The 24200-nt window shown below is 44.5% G+C and overlaps 1 protein-coding gene across 5 annotated transcripts in view; it reads left to right on the top strand.

The window, feature by feature from the left end:
* Positions 1-21685, top strand: part of SEPHS1 (selenophosphate synthetase 1) — a 31018-nt gene extending 9333 nt beyond the window's left edge. For 2 of the 5 annotated variants that reach the window (XM_025396877.1, XM_025396878.1), the window contains 7 exons: positions 981-1084; positions 3448-3555; positions 5817-5971; positions 10347-10437; positions 11986-12085; positions 16553-16765; positions 19741-20122. In XM_025396877.1, coding sequence (XP_025252662.1) covers positions 981-1084; positions 3448-3555; positions 5817-5971; positions 10347-10437; positions 11986-12085; positions 16553-16765; positions 19741-19955 — 986 coding nt within the window. In that variant the 3' untranslated portion in view covers positions 19956-20122. Of the gene's footprint in view, positions 1-980; positions 1085-3447; positions 3556-5816; positions 5972-10346; positions 10438-11985; positions 12086-16552; positions 16766-19740 lie in introns of all 5 variants that reach the window. The other 3 variants (XM_025396876.1, XM_025396880.1, XM_025396881.1) reach the window with 3 other exon arrangements.
* Positions 21686-24200: the final 2515 nt, after the last annotated feature.

Below are 24200 nucleotides of genomic sequence, written 5' to 3' on the forward strand. Positions count from 1 at the left end.
TGCATTTACATCATATTAGGTATCATAGGTGATCTAGAGATGATTTAAGGTATGTGAGAAGATGTGCGTAGGTTATATGCAAATATTGGGACATTTCAAATCAGGGATTTGAGCATCTGTGGATTTTGGTGTCTGTGGGAGTCCTGGAACCAGTCCCCCACGATACCAAGGAACAGCTGTCCTCAGAAGAGGCCAGAAGAGTGTCCTTTTGAGGGGTGGAGGCTGCTCACTGTCTTCAGCTTTCTTGGTGGGAATGCTAGCCTGAGTTTGTAAAATGCCTGCGTTACAGGTAATTTTTAAAGGAGTACAGCCTTGTCTCCAAGACAAGGAGTAGCTTATCTTGACTACTACTGGTAGTCTTGACTGCTCTGACATAGACGCCAGAGTGTTTATATACATGCTTGATTGGAAATTTTAGTTGAATTGTCGATTGGGATTAATTCTTTTCATTTAATCTGTGCGTGTGTCATTTTCAGTTTTGACTAAAATGTAAAAGTAGTAATAGCATTTTTCAATGTAAAAATATTTTACAGATTTTCTGATGGGTCAATATGATAATGGCTAAAGATTTACTTAAAATAACTATAATTAAGATAACCCCAGCTCCATTTATAGGATTCTCATCTTCAAAGAAATTGCATATGGTACCAGTCACATGCTACAGTAATACAGTAAAATAATATAATAAAAATCTGACAGTGAAAAAGATTTTTATTCAAGGCATCATTAAGGTTTTAAAACTGTGCCATATTGGAGTTGAGTCTTGATGAGTAACATTTTCATTGGTATTTTCCATCCTAAGCTGGATATGTTTCACGTTTATTTCAGTTACGCTTCTTGATAGGAAACACATGGCTTCATTGGCAGCCTGCAGTTTCCATAAGTATCTTATGAGCTCTTCCTGTTCAGTGTACTGGTGGTATAAAATGAAATGGCTTTCCCGTTTTATTTGTGGATGCTAATAACTTCCATCTCCACAGGCATTGGAATGGATACTTGTGTCATTCCTTTGAGGCACGGTGGGCTTTCCTTGGTTCAAACCACAGATTACATTTACCCGATCGTAGACGACCCTTACATGATGGTAAGCATGAGCTGATGTGTTTTGGTGACTGGAAGGGCTTATTCGTTTGGTTTGGGTTGTGGCTGGGGTTTTGTATGTATCTGTGGGGTTTTGGTTTTATTTCTGTTACATCCCGACTATACTGCCCCACCCTGCCCAGGCTCCTGCAGTCGCTGACGTCGGGCCTGTCCCCTGCCCACACTTGGCACTGGGCATAAAGCAATTAGAGAGGAAGCAGGGAAGGCCCTCTGCTGCTGTCGCACCTGAGTACATGCTGTGCGTAAGAACACCTCTTGTTCAGTAGTGTGTCAATGGACTAAGGCTTTTGTCGTTTTCTTCTTTCTTGCACTGTCCTGTCTTTGACATTGGTAACTTCCGTCACCCCTCTGTTTTAGGTGGGGGATGTTACTGTCCTCTGTAATAGGACTGATTCTAAATGTTTCCTTCAAGAAATCAAGGAGCTAGTATCTCATCACAGTTAGATGTCTCAACCATTAATTCTGATATCTGGTTAATTCACTCAACCCAGCCACCTGCACACCTACCACCGTGTGATGTGCCGCTGTGCGTAGTAGGTTTCTGACCACTGAGTTAAAGTTCCTAGCTATTGATGAGGTACTGCTGAACTGTGTTCCCCAGTTGTTCACTGCGTAGTTGCAGCCAGCCACCCTTTGATCCACCCAACCTTTAACCCCAATTCCCTCCCACCCAGGAGGAGCCAGTGGAGAGACTGGGAATATCCGGTTTGCTATAAAATGCCAGGTGTTCTTCGTGTGTGGCAAGGACAGTGGGATCAGGCTACACTGTAAGGACTTTATCATGAGGCAGCCACGTGGGGAGTGTTCTCCCTCAGGTACCAGTGGCAAATACCAGATTGTTGGAAACCTATATTCCTTCTGCACATGCATCTGTTTTCTCCTCTGGAGCAATACTCTTGAGACTGGGCAGATAAGCCACAGCCTAGGTCCCACCTGACCAGGTGGCAGGGATGGCTAAAACCAGAATCCACTGTTTTCCAGCATCTCCTAAAATGAGAGCACCCAGAACAGAAGGGGCACTAAATCACCGCCCCCCTAACTAGCAGTTGGCTTGTCCAAGTTGTAGACCACCTGTTGACCTCGTGGACTGGCTTGATGATACTGAAAGTGCAGTCACAGACGGTTGCTGAGCTGCATTGCTGACTTCCAGGAATGTGTAAGAAAACATAAAGCAATCAATTAAACAGCCAGTGGAAATGATAACACTTGAGAGTTTGATTATCCTTAAGTCAGAAGGAAAATTTGTATTTTCTCTTTACTATCTATAAAAGATAAAAATTTAAATAAGGGCAACTTAACTGTAAATCTCCAGTGGAAATAAAAAAATCTTCATTACCACATTTCTGTTAAATTGCATTTTAAAGTTCCTAATAAAATGACATTTACTGGGAAATGCTTCTCTTTTTTTTTTGAAAACAATTTGACTTCAACCCTGGGTGTTTTTTTTTTTTATTTGTTTCTTAAGATGATTTTTCTGTTTATCTCATACAACCTTGAAACTACACAATTTTTTCGTTTTTTGTTTTCTTATTGTTTGTTTGTTTGTTTGTTTATTGACAGAGTCTTGCTCTGTTGCCCAGGCTAGAGTGCAGCGGCATGATCTCAGCTCACTGCAACCTCCACCTCCCAGGTTCAAGCGATTCTTATGCCTCAGCCTCCCAAATAGCTGGGACTACAGGTGTGCGCCACCATGCCCAGCTAATTTTTGTATTTTTAGTAGTAACTGTTTCGCCGTGTTGGCCAGGCTGGTCTTTAACTCCTGGCCTCAAGTAATCCACCTAATTCGGCCTCCCAAATTGCTGGGATTACAGGCGTGAGCTATCACACCTAGCTTAAGCTGCAAACATTTCTTAATCCAAGTGCACAAAGACTGTCTCGTTCTCTATAACCACTAAAGCCAGCCATTTTTAGAATCTGTTTGGGATACATGGCTGTTTCCAGCTTTTCTTTAGGAGAGTTGTTTGCAGACTTTTTCACTCCGTAGCTCTTCCCCACAGTGTGAGTTCTAACCTTGCTTCTCCTCATTCCCTGCACATACACCCCTTCGCCATCTAAATAAATTGGAGACTTCTGAAATTTAGCATGAAGAAAAACTGGTGCATTCTTTGTTCTGCACAAGAAAGAGGTGGTAACATGAATGTCTGAGAAAAAAACGAATGGCCTGGTGACTCTGTGATGCAGGAAAGGTTGCCAGTCTGCAAATCATAGAAACTGAGGACCCCATCCCAGTAGCTGCCACTCCTGGAAAGTCCCCAAGGTCTCTGTGGAGTCCGCTTCATGGCTCACTCAGTTTCTGCAGATGGAAAGTTCCCGGTTGTCCTTTCTCACGTTTCCCTCTCTTCCCAGGGCAGGATAGCATGTGCCAATGTCCTCAGTGACCTCTATGCAATGGGGGTCACGGAATGTGACAATATGCTGATGCTCCTTGGAGTCAGTAATAAAATGACTGACAGGGTAAGTAGGAGCCACCCAGCTGCTGTCTGGTTGGTGTTGTCCTGGTGGCATCTCTGGCCTTGGTTAGACTTGTTTTCCCATCTGGAAAACGAGGAGCCCAGGCCATATGGCTCCCTGCACTCCTTTTGACTTTCCACTTTTTGGCAGTTACCAGTAAATTAAAATGAGTGAGCCTGGCCTATTCATCTCTTCACTTCTGCCACCTGCTCCCTTTCTCTCTTCCCGGTAGACTGAAACCAAGCCTTTTTTTTTTTTTTTTTTTTTTTTTTTGAGACGAGAGTCTTGCTCTGTCTCCCAGGCTGGAGTACAGTGGTGCAGTCTCAATCTGCTGCAACCACTTCCCGGGTTCAAGCAGTTCTCCTGCCTCAGCCTCCCAAGTAGCTGGGATTACAGGCGCGTACCAACACATCTGGCTAATTTTTGTATTTTTATTAAAGATGGAGTTTCACCATGTTGGCCAGGCTGTTCTCGAACTCCTGACCTCAGGTGATCCACCCATCCTGGTATCCCAAAGTGCTAGCATTGCAGGCATGAGACACCATACCTGACCCAAGACATTTGTGTGTGTGTTTTGTTTTTTTGAGACGGAGTCTCACTCTGTCACCCAGGCTGGAGTGCAGTGGCGCGATCTAAGCTCACTGCAACCTCTGCCTCCCAGGTTCAAGCGATTCTCCTGCCTCAGCCTCCCGAGTAGCTGGGATTACAGTTGCATGCTACCACGCCTAGCTAATTTTTGTATTTTCAGTAGAGACGGGGTTTCACCATGTTGGTCAGACCGGTCTCAAACTCCTGACCTCAGGTGATTCGGCCTCCCAAAGTGCTGGGATTATAGGCATGAGCCACTATGCCCGACCTGTGTGTTTTTTAAAATAAAGTTTCATTTATAGTAATGGTGCCTTAGTGTGAATCAGGCACAGCCTTACAGATGTGGGACACGTGGCACTTAGAGGGCACCCCCTCTGCTGTGGCTGGGGATGTCATGGATGTAGATGGTGACAGGGGCTAGGGCCACCATGTGCTCACGCCTCTGTGTCATCGCCTAGCATTCTGTGTTCTTGCTGCCTGAACCTGTTCTTTGAACCAGAGATGAATTCCTGCTTAGATAGACAGGCACTTGTTTTTGTCCCAAAAAGCCCCAACAGTTTGCCCTGCCTTAGAGAAACTTGAGTTTCTAGTAGGCCCTTTCCGGCCCTCGAACATGGGCTGTGGTCATCAGTGGTGCATGGTGGTCTTGGCACAGCTCTGCCAGTGTGGGTTACTCATAGCCTGCAGCCAATCCTTGGTAGGATGGATACCTACTCCAGGGCAGGGGACCTGTGCTTAAGAAGCCAGTGTTGGGATTCTCAAGGAGCACTGGACAGCTGGCTTCCAGCAGTCATCACACCTAGGGCTGGTCCTGTGCACTGAGTCACAGTGTTGGTGTCTGGGCTTTATTTACATTGTTGTCTAGAATATCTTCCAGCATTGCATAAAATGATTACAATGTGGAATATTTTCTAGCTTTTGTTTTTGTTTGTTTTTGAGACAGGATCTCCCTGTGTTGCCCAGATTGGAGTGCAGTGGCATGATGAGAGCTCACTGCAGCAGCCTCAGCCTCCCGGGCTCAAGACATCCTCCCACCTCAGCCTCCAGAATATCTGGGACCACAGACACATGCCACCACACCCAGCAATTTTTTCTTTTTTATATGAAGTCTCGCTCTTGTGCCTGAGGCTGGAGTGCAGTGGTGTGATCTCAGCTCACTAGAACCTGTGCCTCCCAGGTTCAAGCGATTCTCCTGCCTCAGCCTCCTGAGTAGCTGGGATTACAGTTGCATGCTACCACGCCTGGCTAATTTTTGTATTTTTAGTAGAGACAGGTTTTCACCATTTTGGCCAGGCTGGTCTCGAACTCCTGACCTCAGGTGATCCGCCCACCTCGGCCTCCCAAAGTGCTGGGAATACAGGCGTGAGCCACCACGCCCAGTCGCCCAGCAATTTTTACATGTTTTGTAGAGAAGGGGTCTGGCTGTGTTGCGCAGGCTGGTCTTAAACTCCTGGGCTCAAGCTCTCTGCCCACCTCGGCCTCCCAAAGTGCTGGGATTACAGGTGTGAGTAATTATGCCTGGCCCCTAGCTTTAGTTAACAACCAGTCCTGCCTAACTGTCAGCACTTCCTTTAGGATTTTATGGTTCTTTTTGAAAAGTGTAAGCGTAAAAACCTTCTTTTCTGGGTTTTGAACAGAGTTCTTTGACTTTTTATTTGTGCCTTTTTCAACCCTAGGAAAGAGATAAAGTGATGCCTCTGATTATCCAAGGTTTTAAAGACGCAGCTGAGGAAGCAGGAACGTCTGTAACGGGCGGCCAAACAGTACTAAACCCCTGGATTGTCCTGGGAGGAGTAGCTACCACTGTCTGTCAGCCCAATGAATTTATCATGTAAGTTGATTTTTGTTTCGTATCACCTGACCTATTCTTCTCTCTGTGTCCTCTCTTTTTAAAAATGGATGTATTAAGGTCGGGTGCGGTGGCTCACGCATACAGTCCCAGACTTTGGTAGGCCGAGGCGGGCAGATCACTTGAGGTCAGAAGTTTGAGACCAGCCTGGCAATATGGTGAAACCCTGTCCCTACTAAAAATACAAGAATTAGCCAGGCATGGTGGTGCAAGCCTGCGGTTCCAGCTACTCTGGAGGCTGAGGCAGGAGAATCACTTGAACCCCAGGGGTGGAGGCTGCAGTGAGCCGAGATGGTGCCCCTGCACTCTAGCCTGGACAACAGAACGAGATTCTGTCCCCAAAAAAAAAAAAAAAAAAAAAAAGGCTGGGCGCAGTAGCTCACTCCTGTAATCCTGGCACTTTGGGAGGCCAAGGCGGGTGGATCACCTGAGGTTGGGAGTTTGAGACCAGCCTGACCAACATGGAGAAATCCCATCTCTGCTAAAAATACAAAATTAACCAGGCGTGGTGGCACAATGCCGGTAATCCCAGGTACTTGGGAGGTTGAGGCAGGAGAATCGCTTGAACCCAGGAGGCAGAGGCTGCAGTGAGCTGAGAGCTTGCCATTGTGCTCCAGCCTGGGCAACAAGAGCGAAACTCCGTCTCAAAAAAAAAAATAGATGTATTAAGATATAATTTGCATACTACACAATTCACCCATTTAGAGTCAGTGGTTTGGAGTATATTCAGAGTTGTACAACCATTACCAGAAGAAACCCCATCTTCCTTGGCTGTCACTGTTCACTCCTCCTGCCCCATCCTAGATTCTGTCACTTAGCGCAGTATTAGCTTTTTTTTTTTTTTTTTTTTTTGAGACAGAGTCTCGCTCTGTCACCCAGGCTGGAGTGCAGTGGCGTAATCTCGGCTCACTGCAAGCTCCACCTCCCGGGTTCATGTCGTTTTCCTGCCTCAACCTCCTGAGTAGCTGGGACTACAGGCGCCCGCCACTGCGCCCGACTAATTTTTTGTATTTTTAGTAGTGATGGGGTTTCACCATGTTAGCCAGGATGGTCTCGATCTCCTGACCTCATGATCCACCCGCCTCCGCCTCCCAAAGTGCTGGGATTACAGGCGTGAGCCACCGTGCCTGGTCTGCATTTTAGGTTTTTTTAATTGAAATATAATTCACATACAAAATTTCACATAACACAGATTTCAGCTTTTTGAAGTACACAGTGTGTTGGTTTTTAGTATTGACAAAGGTTGTGCACCCATCACCACTATCCAATTCCAGAACGTTTTCGTCACCCCAAAAATAAGCCCTGTAGCTCACTCCCAGTTCCCTCTTGCTCCCATCCTCTGGCAACCAAGAATGTGCTTTTGTCTCTAGGGATTTGTCTGTTCTGGACATTTTACAGAAATGGAGTCGTGCAGCTTGACATGTTGTGTCTGGCTTCTTTCCCGTAGCGGAATGTTTTCCAGGTCCATCCGTGTTGTAGCATGAATCAGTATTGCATTCCTTTTCATGGCTGTATAATCCATTGCATGGATGGACCCTGCTTTATTTAACCATTCCTCAGGGGATGGACCTTTGGGTTGTTTCTACCTATTGTGAATGATGCTGCCATGACCATTCATGTGTAAGTTGTTGTGTAGACATGTTCCAGTTCTCTTGGGTGTATACCTAAGAATTGATTGGGTCATGTGGTAATTATATTTAACTTGAGGAATCATCAGACTGGTCTTCCAACATGGCTGCACCATTTTACATTCCCAGCAGCCATGTATGAGGATTCCAATTTCTCTACGACCCCTTCAGTACTTGTTTTCCTGTCTGTGTTTTGGATTCTAGCCAGCCTAGTGGGTGTGAAGTGGAATGTCTTTGTGGTTTTGATTTGTGTCTACCTGATGACAGATGAGGCTGAGCATCTTTTCCTGTGCTTACTACCCATTTGTGTATCTTCTTTGGAGAAGTTTCTCTCCTAACCAAGTTGTCACTTTCCACATTTGATGTCTTGTTAAGAAAAGTCAGTCTTAGGCCGGGCACAGTGGCTCATGCCTGTAATCCCAGCACTTTGGAAGGCCGAGGCGGGCGGATCACAAGGTCAGGAGATCGAGACCATCCCGGCAAACACGGTGAAACCCCGTTTCTACTAAAAATACAAAAAATTAGCCGGGCGTGGTGGCGGGTGCCTGTAGTCCCAGCTACTCGAGAGGCTGAGGCAGGAGAATGTTGTGAACCCGGGAGGCGGAGGTTGCAGTGAGCCGAGATCGCACCACTGCACTCCAGCCTGGGCGACAGAGCCAGACTTTGTCTCAAAAAAGAAAAAAAAAAAATCAGTCTTTTGGCCAGGCGTGGTGGCTCACGCCTGTAATCCCAGCACTTTGGGAGGCCGAAGCGGGCCAGGAGTTCAAGACCAGCCTGGCCAACATGGTGAAACCCGGTCTCTACTAAAAATACAAAAAATTAGCTGGGCATNAAAAATCAGTCTTTTGGCCAGGCGTGGTGGCTCACGCCTGTAATCCCAGCACTTTGGGAGGCCGAAGCGGGCCAGGAGTTCAAGACCAGCCTGGCCAACATGGTGAAACCCGGTCTCTACTAAAAATACAAAAAATTAGCTGGGCATGATGGTAGGTGCTTGTAATCCCAGCTACTCAGGAGACTGAGGAGTCTTTTGAACCTGGGAGGCGGAGGTTGCAGTGAGCCCAGATCATGCCGCTGTACTCCAGCCTGGGTGACAGAGTGAAACTCGGTCTCAAAAAAAAAAAAAAAAAGGGATCTAGAACTAGAAATACCATTTGACCCAGCTATCCCATTACTGGGTATATACCCAAAGGATTATAAATCATGCTACTATAAAGACACATGCACACATATGTTTGTTGCAGCACTATTCACAATAGCAAAGACTTGGAACCAACTCAAATGTCCATCGATGATAGACTGGATTAAGAAAATGTGGCGCACATACACCAAGGAATACTATGTAGCCATAAAAGAGGATGAGTTAATGTCCTTTGCAGGGAGATGGATGAAGCTGGAAACCATCGGTCTAAGCAAACTCACAAGGACAGAAAACCAAGCACCACATGTTCTCACTCGTAGGTGGAAGTTGAACAATGAGAACGCTTGGACACAGGAAGGGGAACATCACACACCCGGGGCCTGTCGGAGGGGGGTGCTGGGGGAGGGATAGCATTAGGAGATATACCTGATGTAAATGACGAGTTGATGGGTGCAGCAAACCAATATGGCACATGTATACCTATGCATCAAACCTGCATGTTGTGTACGTGTACCCTAGAACTTAAAGTGTAATTTTAAAAAAATTAAAAAAAAAAACATCAGCTTTATTGTACAACTGAGTCTGAATTCAAAGACAAAGACATGTCTTCAGGTCTGGTTTTTGGAAAACCAGTTTCTTGCATAGTCATAGATTTCTATTTTTCAAAGCTGAGAGGATACAAATGGTGTAGGTTGAGCTGGGGAGCTGGGTGTTGGTATTGATATCTGCGGCCCTGGCCTTGTTTTCATCGACTTGGGTGAGTACTGGAGGAGGCCAGCATCGGGGAATGGAACGATTATGTGCTCAGCTCCTGAAGCTGTGAAAGGCACAACTCTCAGACCTGCTTCCTGGTAGTGTGGATGCAAATCCGGTAGATGTTTCATTGGGGACGCCAGCTGCCATCTTTCAGAGGTGCCTTTTTACTATTGCCTTCTGTCTCTAAGAGACTACCGAGGCGTCTGGGTGCCAGGTAGGAAACTCACAATCGGTCAGTCTGAGTTTGAGAACCTGGAGGCAGAAATCACCAAGACATTAGACCCACAGATGGCCAGCAAATCCACCAAATCCCTGGGCCGAACAATCCATCGTGAGTCTCTAGGATATCAGTGGTCATAAAGAAACACTCTCCATTTCAGAAGCTTTCGAATGCTGGTGGGTCTGTAGTGAAAATGACATATACAACTCGTGTGTGGTCGAGGGGAGATCTGGGCCTGATGAAACTTTTGAAGGCTAAATGTTTTCATTCTTTTTTTAAAAAAAAATTAATTGTTTTTGAAATGGGGGCCTTGTTGTGTTGCCCAGGCTGGTCCTGAACTGGGCTTAATCGACCCACCCACCTTGACCTCTCAAAGTGCTGGGATTACAGACATGAGCCACTGCACCCAGCCTAACGGCTGAATGTTTTGTTCCAGCAATAGCCTCAGTAGCAGGTTGCAAGGCTCTGTCCCATACATGCTGGTGGTTGGCTTCAGTTTAAGTAAATGCAAAGGCAAATATATTTCTGACAGAATATTTCTTCTCTTGTGTTAATAGCGTTGAGCTCATCTCCTTGGTTAGTTTGACTAGAACACACCCTTTTTCTTTTCTTCAGGCCAGACAATGCAGTACCAGGGGATGTGCTGGTGTTGACAAAACCCCTGGGGACACAGGTGGCAGTGGCTGTGCACCAGTGGCTGGATATTGTGAGTAAACCACTGCTGTGCTGGGAGGGAGGGGAATGGGACGTTTGGAGGTAATTTTTGTTGGAGAACTTGGGAAATGAGGTTTTTTAGTTTCATATCCAGGGAGTTAATGTTAGTCAAGTCCTTAAAGAAATCCTAGGAATTGTTCATATTCTTTAAATAACAGTTTTGCACATTGAATGCTTAATTGCAGTAGGTAAGCCCCAGCTTGGAGCTTTAAGATTTTTCTATAAAGAATTTGCTCAGCAGGGGGTTAGCTTTGTTTACTTGGCCCTGAGATAGCTTCGTCTTTCATGTCTTAAACATGACTAAGAAATAATATGGAGGATAATGTGTGGAAGGCATGGTGTTTGGGGTATAAATAAAGCCAGGGTTATTGACAGTTTAATTTTTTTTTTTTTTTTTTGAGATGGAGTTTTGCTCTTGTTTTCTAGGCTGGAGTGCAGTGGCACGATCTCAGCCCACTGCAACCTCCGCCTCCTGGGTTCAAGCGATTCTCCTGCCTCAGCCTCCTGAGCAGCTGGGATTACACGCCGCCACACCCAGCTAATTTTTGTATTTTTAGTAGAGATGGGGTTTCTCCATGTTGGTCAGGGTGGTCTTGAACTCCCAACCTCAGGTGACCCATCCGCCTCGGCCTCCCAAAGTGTTGGGATTACAGGTGTGAGCCATCTCGCCTGGCGACAGTTTAAATTGTTTTATGCAGTTTTTGGTGGTTTTTGTTTGGTAGTTTTCCTTTTTAAACTGATTAATAACTCAGAACATTTTGATAAATAATTCTCTCGTGGAGAATGAATCTATCTAGAATGAGGATATGTCTCCTGAGTCATTTTTCCAGTGAGCTATAATCATACTTTAAGATTGGTTTTCTTCACTGCCATAACAACTCAGAAATTAATAAGATTGGGGTATATTCTCACGTATCATGGTGCATTTAATTTCTACAACTATCATCTGAAACTACCAGTCCTGAGAAACAGTTGAAAGAGAATAATAACTGCACGTCTTTCATCAGCCTGGTATATCTTAGCTTGATGTAGCAGGGTAGAGAAATTCTCTAAGGCTGCCACGTTCTCTAGCTGATTTTTCCCTCCTCTCCCTGTGATGGGGAGCAGAGCGGAAGGCCATTGCGGGGATGTTGCACAGAGGCACCTTCCAGCCCCACCTCCCAGGCCTGAGCTAGCAGGGAGCTGGAAGCAGGCGAGACAGGGAGTGTCAGGGATGGGGGAGCCCTTCTCCACTAGCAGGACACTACACTGCGTCTACAGCAGTGCTGCTCTGTGTCCTGCTAGGCTACACATACCCAATACATCACAGCATTTGATTACAGAAACGTGGGATGAGAACAGAAAAGACGCCATGCTGACAGGTCTAATGGACACCTAAAATACTATCCATGGAAAAACCAGAGTTGGAAAGTTCACTTTTCTGAGTTAAAGTCCCTAGAAGTTAAATAAGGAAAAAGTTGCTGTATTTCTCAGTGGCTGGAAGTAAAGATTAATGACATTTTCCTCCCTTTCTCTCCCTCACCTATGTTCCTATTATTAGCCTGAGAAATGGAATAAGATCAAACTAGTGGTCACCCAAGAAGACGTAGAGCTGGCCTACCAGGAGGCAATGATGAACATGGCGAGGCTTAACAGGACAGGTATGACAGGCGGGAAGGGCACTTTGGTCCCAGGGGTCCAAGATAGTAAATGTCTTAGGCTTTGCTGGCCATATACAGTCTCAGGGTAGGTGGCCAGATTTTTGGCCAGTGACTACAGACCGTCTTCTCCTGGTACCAGGTTGGCATTCCATAGATCACTGCAGATGGTCCCTGACTTACAGTGCTTTATGATAAAGAAGGAAGTCCTAACCTCTGACATACCAGAGGGACTGTTTATAGAAAGCATTTGTGTGGGTTACCTATGTAAGATTTGGAAGCAAACCATTCAGAATGGAAATACAGAAAGTTTAATATACTGGAGCTATTTCCAGAACATGACCTTGGAAGCTTAGAGGTGCTCCCACTCTCACCCATCCCCTGCATTCCTGCTTGGGGTAACCACTGAATTTTGTGTTTATTTTCTTGCATTTTAGAATGTTTTTATTGCACAGCCCTTGTGTTCTTAAGCAGTAAATTAGTTGTGCATTTTTTTAACTTGTTTTTATCCACCATTGTTCCTGAGAGTCTCCTTGCTGTATGTAGCTGCAGTAGAGTCCTTTTGACTGCTGTATGGTTTTTCCACTACCTTCTCTGCTCTCCTGTTTTGACACTGGGGTGACTGCTATGGACTTCCTAGGCCCAGCCCTCTGATGCACCTGTAAGAGATTAGTACTGGCTCGGCTTTTATGGATAGTGCCAAACTGTCTTCTGAAGTGTTCACCACAGTTTACAATGGCACACTATGTTTAAAAAGAGTTTTTGAATATGTCTTCTCTTCCCATTTATTTTATACATTTTGTCTACTATAAAAGAATTACATGCTTATTATAGAAAAGTTTTTAGAAAATGGAAAATAGTAGAGAAAAAAGTTGTCCATAGTCCCTCTACCCAAAACAGCTCCTGCTAGCATTTTTATGTATTCTTCCAGGACTTTTTTCACGTTTGGCTGCTGGTTTACTATTGTTTTAAAGTAGTGGTTAGTATAAGTTTTCACTATATAAGTGGTTAGTATATGTATTTGGAGTGCCTGCTTTCATTCTTTTGACATGACTAATGTTTCCCATATTATATATCCTAGTAAACTCTTTTTTTTTTTTTCTTTGGAGACAGGATCTAACTCTGTCGCCTAGGCTGGAGTGCATTGGCATGATCTTGGCTCACTGCAACCACCACCTACCAGGTTCAAGCAATTCTCTTGCCTCAGCCTTCCCAGTAGCTGGGACTACAGGCATGGATCACCATGCCCGGTGGATTTTTGTATTTTTGGTAGAGACGGGGTTTCACTATGTTGGCCAGGCTGGTCTCAAACTCCTGACCTCAGGTGATCCACCCTCCTCAGCCTCCCAAAGTGCTGGGATTACAGGCGTGAGCCACCGCACCCGGCCTCGAGTCTTTTCACTAAATGGTGCTGGAACAAGTGGACATTCACATGAAAAAAATTATTCTGGATGCAGGTCTTATATCTTTCATAAAGATTAACTCAAAATGAGTGTTTAGTGTGTTTTCACACTGCTATAAATAGCCAAGACTGGGTAATTTATTTATTTATTTATTTATTTTTTGGAGATGGAGTCTCACTGTATCACCCAGGCTGGAGTGCAGTGGGGCGATCTCGGCTCACTGCAACCTGTGCCTCCCGAGTTCAAGCGATTCTCCTGCCTCAGCCTCCCGAGTAGCTGGGATTACAAGCGCCCACCACCACACCCAGCTAATTTTTGTATTTTTAGTAGAGACAGGGTTTCACCATGTTGGTCAGGCTCGTCTTGAACTCCTGACCTCAGGTGATCCACCCACCTTGGCTTCCCAAAGTGCTGGGATAACAGGCATGAGCTACCATGCCCGGCTGACTGGGTAATTTATAAAGGAAAGAGGTTTAATTGACTCACAGTTTCACTTGGGGGAGGCCTCAGGAAACTTACAGTCATGGTGGGTGGTGAAGGGGAAACAGGCACCTTCTTCATGAGGCAGCAGGACAGAGAAGAGCACGGGAAACTGCCACTTAGAAAACCATCAGATCTCGTGAGAATTCATTCACCCTGACGAGAACAGCATGAGGGAAACCACCCCATGATTCAGTCACCTCCCACCAGGTCCCTCTCTTGACATGTGGGGATTACAATTTGAGATGAGATTTGGATGGGGACACAGAGCCAGACCATATTGATGACTCGTAAACCTAAATAAAACAATATAAAACTGGAAGGATAACATCAGAGCAAATTTAGGTGGCTTTGGGTTTGGTGATGACTTTATAACACCAAAAACACTATCTGTTAAAGAAAAAATTGGTAAGTTTGTCTTCATTAATATAAAAAACTTCTGCTCTGTGAAAAACACTGTTAAGGGGATGAAAAGACAAGCCACACACTGGGAGAAAAATTTTGCCAAACACATACCTGTTCAAGGTCAGGTGTCCAAAATACACAAAGCACTCTTAAAACTCAATAAAAAAAAACTCAATTTAAACATGGCCCAAAGACCTTGACAGACACCACAAAAGAAGATACACACATGGCAAGTAAGCATAAAAGGAAACCTCAGTGTCGTACATCAATAGGGAACTGTAGATTAAAGCAATGATTGAGATGCCTCTACATACCTATTAGAATGGCTGAAATCCAAAACACTGAGAATAGCCTGGGCAACATGGTGAAACCCCATCCCTACCAGAAAAATACAGAAAATTAGCTGGGCATGGTGGCTTGCGCCTTAGCCCCAGCTACTTGGGAAGCTGAGGTGGGAGGATCACTTGAGCCCAGGAGGTTGAGGCTGCAGTGGGCTGTAATCGCACCACTGCACTCCAGCCTGGGTGACAAAGTGAGACCCTGTTTCATAAAAAAAACCAAAAGCACTGACAATACCAACTGCTGGCAAGGGTGTAGGAACTCTCATCCATTGCTGTCAGGACTGAAGACTGGCACAGCCGCTTGGAAACTAAATATGTTATTATATGATGCAACGATTGTGCTCCTTGATATTCACTCAAAGTTGAAAACTTACATTCACACAAAAACCTGCAGACACATCTTCGTAGCAGCATTATTCATAATTGCGAAAACTTGGAAGCAACCATTCATTTCTTCAGTAGGTGAGTGGATGAATGGATAAACAAACTGTAGTGTATCTGTAGTATGGAATATTATTGAGCAGTAAAAAGAAAAGAGCTATGAAGCCATGAAAAGATGTGGAGGAATCTTAAGTGCATATTACAAAGTGAAAGAAGCCAGTCTGAAAAAGCTCCATGCAGAAGATTCCAACTGTATGACATGGAAAAGGCAAAACTGTAGAGATGGAGAAAAGATCAGTGGTGGCCAGAGGTTATCGGAGAGGAAAGGGGATCAGGTGGAGCACTGAGGATTTTTAGGGCAATGAAAGTTCTCTGTGTGATACTATAATGTTGGATATGTAGAATTGACAGCAAAGGGTGAACCCTAGTGTCCTCTATGACTTTAGTTAATTGTCATGTATTAGTATTGACTTAGCAAATACACTACGCTAATGCAACATGTTAATATAGGCGAAACCTGGGGCGAAAGGTAATGGCAGCTTCCTGTTACTTGCTACTTAATTTCTTTCTAAACGCAAAACTGCTCCAAAAAATAAAGTCTATTAAATAATAGGTCGGGTGCAATGGCTTGTACATTTGTACACTTGTAATCCCAGCGCTTTGAGAGGCTGAGGCAGGAGGACTGCCTGAGCCCAAGAGGAGGAGGCTGCAGTGAGTGATGATCATGCCACTGCACTCCAGCCTGGGCAATAGAGCACGACTCTGTCTCTTAAAAAAGAACATTTTTTAAAAAATAAACTTTCACGCAATTCATCTCTAGCAGGAGTACCTTGATATTGAGTGAGGCCTTAAAAAGTGCTGGTCTTGGCCGGGTGTGGTGGCTCATATCTGTAATCCCAGCACTTTGGGTGGCTGGGACGGGCGGATCATGAGGTCAGGATTTCAAGACCAGCCTGGCCAATATGGTGAAACCCTGTCTAAAAGCTGGGCGTGGTGTTGCGTACCTGTTGTCCCACCTATTCAGGAGGCTGAGGCAAGAGAATCACTTGAGCACTTGAGGCGGAGGTTGCAGTGAGTCGAGATCTCACCACAGCACCTCAGCCTGGATGACAGAGCGAGACTCCATCTCAAAAAAAAAAAAGAAACAAGTGCTGGTATTTGGTTTTCGGATGGTCTTGGTAGGTTTACCTTCCACTGAGATCATCATCCCTCTGCATAATTTTTTTAGTTTACTGGAAAATTACTATTGATTGAAGCTTCCAATAGTTTTCAAGTGGTTCAAACTGAAATAAGAACTTTCGGATTTCATTATGTCTTTGGTTAATTTTACAACGTTGCATTTTCATTATTCCGATTTGTTATCTCCCTGACAAGGAAGGAAGTTGCAGATCAATTGTGGATGTAAGATTTTTGAGTTGAGGAAAGGTGTTCTTTCTCAGAGTCGTCCTTCTCTCTCCCAGCTGCAGGACTCATGCACACGTTCAATGCCCACGCAGCCACAGACATCACAGGCTTCGGGATTTTGGGCCATGCGCAGAACCTGGCCAAGCAGCAGAGGAACGAGGTGTCATTTGTAATTCACAACCTCCCGGTGCTGGCCAAGATGGCTGCAGTGAGCAAGGCCTGCGGAAACATGTTCGGCCTCATGCACGGGACCTGCCCAGAGACCTCAGGTACAGGATGCTGGGCGCTTCTGAGGACTAAATAGGCTATCCGAAGGCTCGGCGAGAAAGCAGCACTCCCACCCCGAGTGGGCCCCGACTCTGTTCAAGGTCCGTGCTGCCGACCTCAGCCTCTGTAGCAGCTGGTGCCTTTCCTCCTCCCAGTGGGTCTGGTCCCCGCCATCCTGGGAGGATGCAGCAGCCTTGCCGAAGTTGAGTGTCCTGTGTTCTTTTTGATGCAAGAATATGGTGATGAGGAAAATTAGTCAGCATTCAGTTTTTACTGAAAGCTTTGCATTTGAAATTAACTGTAATACCCATAGGTTACTTTGAACAGGTGATATTTTTTTCCTTGAAAATTGTCTAACGTTGTTTTAAGAATGATATGGAAAAAAAGGGGCCGGGCATAGTGGCTCTTGCCTGTAATCCTAGCACCTCAGGAGGCTGAGGCGGGCACATCATGTGAGGTCAGGAGTTCAAGACCAGCCTGGCCAACATGGTGAAACCCCATCTCTACTATAAACACACAAAAAATTAGGCACATGCCCTTAATCCCAGCTGCTTGGGAGGCTGAGCCGGGAGAATCACTTGAACCCAGGAGACAGGTTGCAGTGAGCCGAGATTGTGCCACTACACTCCAACCTGGGCGACAGAGCAAGATTCTGCCTCAAAAAAAAAAAAAAGAAAAAAGAGAACGATATAGAATAAAAAAGAATATAATAGGGTATTATGTCTTTAAAGTGCTTTTTTTTTTAAAGATACGCAATAATTTATTAGAACAAACGTAAATGGAGGATAAATAGGTTGAGAGAGCTGTCAGACAGCAGTGTAGGTCTGACACCATACGCCCCAGTAGTTTTTGACTCCTAGGGAGTTTTTTATATCCCTTGTCATTTTTCTAAACTTAAGCTCCTTTCGTTTCCTCATTAATTTGGTGGCCACGTCTTGTGTTTCCTCATTAATTTGGTGGCCAGAACTTGTGGGACGTCCTCTCCTTCATCATGGCAGATACTCCAGCATGGCCTGCTGAGGCCACCACCCACAGGCCTACAGGCTTGCCATCCTTCGTTCCTGCTCCCGTGGCCCTAGCCGGAGCCAGATGGTGCATCCTCCTGAAATGCCATTTTTCTTTTGCCCCCTTTGTTCCTTTTTCCGTCACTGTTTCAGCTTTTAAGTCTCCCTATTTTTTTTTCCACCTTTTTCCACCTTTTTTTCAGTTTTGGTTTCTCTTTTTCTATTTCCTTGCCTCTAGAACTCAGCTTTCTACCCTGCAAAAGAGTGGAATTACCTGGGGATTTTAAATATATACATGCCTGCCAGGCCTGGTGGCTCACACCTGTAATTCCAGCACTTTCAGAGGCCGAGGTCAGGAGTCGGAGACCAGCTTGGCCAACGTGGTGAAACCCCATCTCTACTAAAAATACAAAAATTAGCGGGCGATGTTGGTGTGTGCCCCGTAATCCCAGCTACTCCAGAGGCTGAGGCAGGACTATTGCTTGAACCTGGGAGGCACAGGTTGCAGTGAGCCGAGATTGCCCCACTGCAGTCCAGCCAGAGTGAGACTCTGTCTCAAAAAAAAAAAAAAAAAGAAAAATACACATGCCTAGCCCCAGCCTCCCAAAAACAGTGGGATGCATCTTGGGCGGGCCTGGGCCTCAGTATGTAGGAAGGCTTCCTGGGAGATTCCATAATAGGCCAGGGGCAAGGGACCACAGTGCTGGGACCACAAAGCCCTGGTCACGTTGACCTGTACAGTGGCGAGGGGGCTTCAGGACTCCGCCAGGCCTCTCACCGCCTTTACAGAGGACCCTTCAGCCTCCCGTTTAAAAAAACCGTTTTCTAGAAGTAAGCTCCAAAAGGGCAGGGTTTTTTTCCCCTGCTGGTTCAGGGTCTGGCCAGGATAGTGTCTGCCACGTAATTGGGCACTGAATGGAAATTGAATGAATTGATTAATGTTACTAGCCATTTCAATTTGTTTCCTTTCTTCAGAAATAACAAGTTTTTACTTTTTTTTTTTTATGATGGAGTTTCACTTTTGTCGCCCAGGAGGCTGGAGTGCAATGGCGCGATCTCAGCTCACTGCAGCCTCCGCCTCCCTGGTTCAAGCGATTATCTTGCCTCAGCCTCCAGAGGAGCTGGGATTACAGGAGTGCGCCATCATGCCCAGCTAATTTAGAGACAGAGTTTTACCATGTTGGCCAGGCTGGTCTCGAACTAACTCCTGACCTCAGGTGATCCACCCACCTCGGCCTCCCAAAGTGCTAGAATTACACATGTGAGCCACCGTGCCCAGCCACAAGATTTTTACATTTTGTAGAAGTAGACTACAGTTTTTCCTCATCCTCTTATTTCTACTTAGAAAAATAAAAACTTTTCTGGCCTCGCTACTGGAAAGAGCAACAAAGGTTCATTTTAATGTATTTTATACTGTTTGTCTTTTGGATATAATGAGAGTCAGGACTGGAACCTAGATACTTTGGGGCATATACTGTATCATGAGTCAAATACAAAAAAGCATTCTCAGTAAAATGAGAACGTTGATGTAGAGAATCAGAAGTTCCCTTTTGTTAATATTTGTTTCAGTGTAGCATCGAAAGAGTAGCTACCACATGGCTTATTGAAGCCCCGAACACCTTACCCCTATACAGTGTGGTTCACACTGAGATCATTTTCACAGTTGAAAGTTGGAGCGTATTATGTGTGTGTGTTAGGAGTTTACTAGCAACTGCTTAATTACAGCAGAGAACAGACCTCTTAGGCTGGGTGTCGTGGTTCATTCCTGTAGCTGCAGTGAGCTGTGATTGTACCACTGCACTCTAGCTTGGACCACAGAGTGAGACCCTGTCTCAAAAAAAAAAAAAAAAGCTTCTACTTGCATATAGGCGGCAGCAAGTTGCTGATGGAAGTTGGGTCTCTGCAGAAGCAGTAGAGGCAGAGAAGCTGCTGTCATGTCAACACTAACAGTCATTCTTGTTTTCTTTTGCCAGGCGGCCTTCTGATCTGTTTACCACGTGAGCAAGCAGCTCGGTTCTGTGCAGAGATAAAGTCCCCCAAATATGGTGAAGGCCACCAAGCATGGATTATTGGGATTGTAGAGAAGGGCAACCGCACAGCCAGAATCATAGACAAACCCCGGATCATCGAGGTCGCACCACAAGTGGCCACTCAAAATGTGAATCCCACACCTGGGGCCACCTCTTAATCTAGACAGAAATAGCTGTTTGGTTTTGATTTTAAATAGATCTATTTCCCTTATCACTTCAATTAAAGACTATAAACAACAAAAATCTCATTGTGTCTACACATCGGGGTGACCTTAGGTCTGTTTGTAAGTGGATACAATTAATAAAATAAAATCCATTGCCTTTTTTTCCTGTTACATTAACTGAAGATGCACCTAATCTTGAGGCAGCTTCTGAGTTGAGAATTATATTGTTATCCAATACTGTTGATTCATTTTGAATCTTTAGACACTTATCTCTTGCCGCATAGGCTCTTTTTAAAGGTGCTTTCACATAGCACAGACATTACCAGTAGTCATGTCAAATAGCAGTTGGTGTCTTCATTTTATGTATATTTATCATATAAGTCTGATTTTTTTTTTTAAGCGTCTTGAATGGTTTTCTGGAGAGCCAGCATTGGTAAGTTGCACATGATGGTATCCCAGTCATATCCCAGTCATAGGAGGGTTGCATGATTCCTTTGAGTGTTTGATTTGAAAAGCCTAGTCTTGTCTCTCAAGAGCATCTTGGACCCAGAACATTTTCCGGTAGTGCATTCATTTCAACACGGCAAGTGCTTCTTCACTGCATGGAAAACCCTTTGAAGACAAAAAAGAAATCTTATTTCTTTTTTTGTAGCCTTCCTGATATTTACAGTAATATCATTAACTGTTTTATCGATAGCAAAAAAAGAATACTTTTTGCAATGTAATTAGATGTTCTATAGTGCTCCAAGGAATTGCCTTCCGAATGGAGGTTCATGTATAATACTCATTTACAATTCAATATATAATTACGCAAATAATTTTTAAATATAATCAATAATAAAGACTGTTCTGTGGATGGTAGTGTTTAATACATTTTATATTTTGTATAGTGATTTCAGGCCTTTTGTTTTCTTAAAATCAGCAGCTGTTTAGCCTAATTCTTAGCATTATTTTGTCCTTTGCGCCAGTACTTTTTTGTGCACGCTTTTTGTGATCTGTGTTAAAAACCTGCATTGCCAACATTGCAGCTCGAACTTAAACTTGTTATTCAAATAAATATTTAATTTTTTAAATTGCTCTTGTATAATCAGATGCCCCTTTTAGTATTATTTTAGAAGCATTGGGAGGGTTTTGCCTAAAGTACAATTTATTGGGAAAAACTAGATTTTAGTTTTATAAAACTTTTAAGTCTTTCATGGGACCTATATTTTCTTGAATTAAATTTTGTAGTTCTAGAATAAATAGGCAATCTAAAAAGGTGTTATCTGTGTTTCGTAAAGTGGAGGCTTCCTTATATTTTAACCTACTGAGCAATGAGGAGGGATTCCTGTCATTAAGCACAAGGGCACTGGATCCTCAAGTGCCCACCTTCATGAGAGAAAAAGCAGCACATCCTGCATGTTTCTGGTGCTTCCTGCTCACAGGCATCAAAGCCGCACATGTAAACTGACTTCTTGCCAAAGGAAATGACCCCTGGGAAGATCAAGCTCTTGGAAGAGGCTTTAACTCGGACGCGACCTCCTCCGGGAACCAGCAGGCAGGGCAGCCTTTATGCATGTGTAACTGGACCTCCAGCCATAAGCATGATGTGCAGTTTGGAAGAGCCTGCTACGGAACTGAAATTGATTGGACATTTATAGGAATTGATATACAGATGTTGGTCCTCAAAAGCTGCAAACCAGTGGTCTGCAAAATAAAATGTGTTGGAAACCTCTGAGTAAGATCAACCCACTGTTGAGCTTTTTCTTTTTTTTTTTTTTAATAATGACTAAATCTGAACTTCAGTGTAGCCTGTGCCCTGTGCCCTGAGAGCTGGTGTTTTCCTTAGTGGCAGGCCTGTTGAGAGGAGGGAGCTAAGTGGAGTATGTGCTTACGGAAATAATCTTTGAAGATTGCTATGTATAAAGATAAAATGTTGGGTACTTAGAGATCCGTGTAAGTCTTACGATCCCAAGAGGAAGAATTTGTCTTTAAAGCAGTGTTGACTGGGCATGGTGGCTCACACGTGTAATCTCAGCACTTTGGAAGGCCAAGGTGGGCAGATGACCAGAGGTCCAGAGAAGACCAGCCTGGCCAACATGGTGAAACCCCGTCTCTACTAAAAATACAAAAATTAGCTGGGTTTGGTGGCGCGCATCTGTATTCCCAGCTACTGGGGAGGCTGAGGCACAAGAACCGCTTGAACCTGGGAGATGGAGGTTACAGTGAGCAACCTGCAATCACCACTGCGCTCCAGCTTGGGCGACAAAGACTCAGTCTCAAAAACAAGCTCTTTAAAACTCAGTCTCAACAAACAAAAACCAGTATTGCATAGTGGCCCAGATCCACCTGTGTTAGAACCACCCGGGGTGTTAGAAGGCGACATTCTTGCCCCTGGTTTTTCGGACTCAGAATCAGAATTTCTGGGGTGTGGGACTTTGGGAATGTCTTACGTAAGGACCCTATGTGGCTATGGCCAAAAAAGTTTGGGAACCACTGATGTCAAAGGAATGTTGCAGAGGAAGGCAGGGAAAGTAAGAGGACCTGGTTTTGCAACTTTTGTGTTTTTATGAGGCGGAGTCTCACTCTGTCAGCCAGGCTGGAGTGCAGTGGCATGATCTCAGCTCACTGCAACCTCTGCCTCCCAAGTTCCAGTGATTCTCCGGCCTCAGCCTCCCGAGTAGCTGGGATTACAGGTGCATGCCACCAAACCTGGCTAACTTTTGTATTTTTAGTAGAGACAGGGTTTTGGCATATGGTCTCAAACTGAGTTCAAACGATCCGCCCGCCTCAGCCTCCCAAAGTGCTGGGGTTACAGGTGTGAGACACCATGCCCAGCCTTTTGCAACATATTTTGCAGGAATTTTTTCCTCAACCACTCTCTTAACCATTCTGACCAAACCTTGACCATTCTGTTTACTTCCCACATCTGAGCTATGGTGCAGCAAAGCAGCAGAAAGACCTGTATTTTGAAAGCTCCATGAAGACTGAAATGATTGTCGTTGAATATTGGAGTTCTTGGCAAAATCTATGTAGAACATTTTAAAAGTCAGTGGACAGGCCAGACACGGTGGCTCGTGTCTATAATCCTAGCACTTTGGGGAGCTGAGACAGGAGGATCACTTGAGCACAGGAGTTCGAGACCAGCCTAAGCAATATACTGAGACCTCGTCTCTACAAAAAATAAAATTTAAAAAGTCGGTGGACATTAAGTAGTCGATTTGACTTTCTGGTAGTTTTTGTTTTATTTTATTTTATTATTTTATTTTATTTTTTATTATTTTATTTTATATGGAGTCTCACTCTGTCGCCCATGCTGGAGTGCAGTGATGCAAACTTGGCTCACTACAATCTCCACCTCCCGGGTTCACGCCATTCTCCTGCCTCAGGCTCCTGAATAGCTGGGACTACAGGCGCCTGCCACCACGCCCCAGCTAATTTTTTAGTGGAGACGGAGTTTCACCGTGTTAGCCAGGATGGTCTCGATCTCCTGACCTCAGGATCCGCCTGCCTTGGCCTCCCATAGTGCTGGGATTACAGGTGTGAGCCACCGCGCCCGGCCCCTCTGGGAGCACTTTAAAACTTCACACTGAAGTGTATTTATCTTGGTATACTGATTTGTTTTCCGTAAATCCTATAGTATAGTTGCATCCAAAAATACAGTCTGTTAGAATGCATAGAATTAGTGAATACAACCTGAGGCAACTGGATCATGGTGGAGTCAGTCATTCAGGCACTAGGAATAATCTGTGAAGGAATATTGAAGCTGCTTATTTGCACAGGCTGTGTTGAGGTATTTATTGTGTTTCAGTCCAAGAAAAATTGAAATATTGTATAAGCAATATGTACTTTTGGCTCAGTCTTTAAAAATAGTAGATTATAGTTTTCCAAGTTCTGCATGCTTTATAATGAATAAATGTGTTTTAAATTGTTCTGTTTATAGATGAATGAGCCAGTCATTTTCAGTCTGAATTTAGCATTCCCTTTAAAAGAGTTATATCTGAGTTCTCAATCTTAGTTTTAATTGTATAGAGGCCAGAATAGCTATACTGTGCTGCACTTTATTTTTAGGTAACAGCAAGCAGAGACATCAACGCTTCAGATACCTGTCGTGTCTGCGTGTGTGTTTTTGTGTATATTTGTGTGTGTGTATATATTCTTGAGTTGCTCACTTCCACACCCAGCCCACCCTTTTCCTCTAGCTTAGGTAGTGGTTGCATAGACACCATAATTTACTTTGAACAGTAATTTGTAAATTTT

Source organism: Theropithecus gelada, chromosome 9 (genome assembly GCF_003255815.1).
Source record: "Theropithecus gelada isolate Dixy chromosome 9, Tgel_1.0, whole genome shotgun sequence".
In the NCBI taxonomy this organism is placed as follows: domain Eukaryota; kingdom Metazoa; phylum Chordata; class Mammalia; order Primates; family Cercopithecidae; genus Theropithecus; species Theropithecus gelada.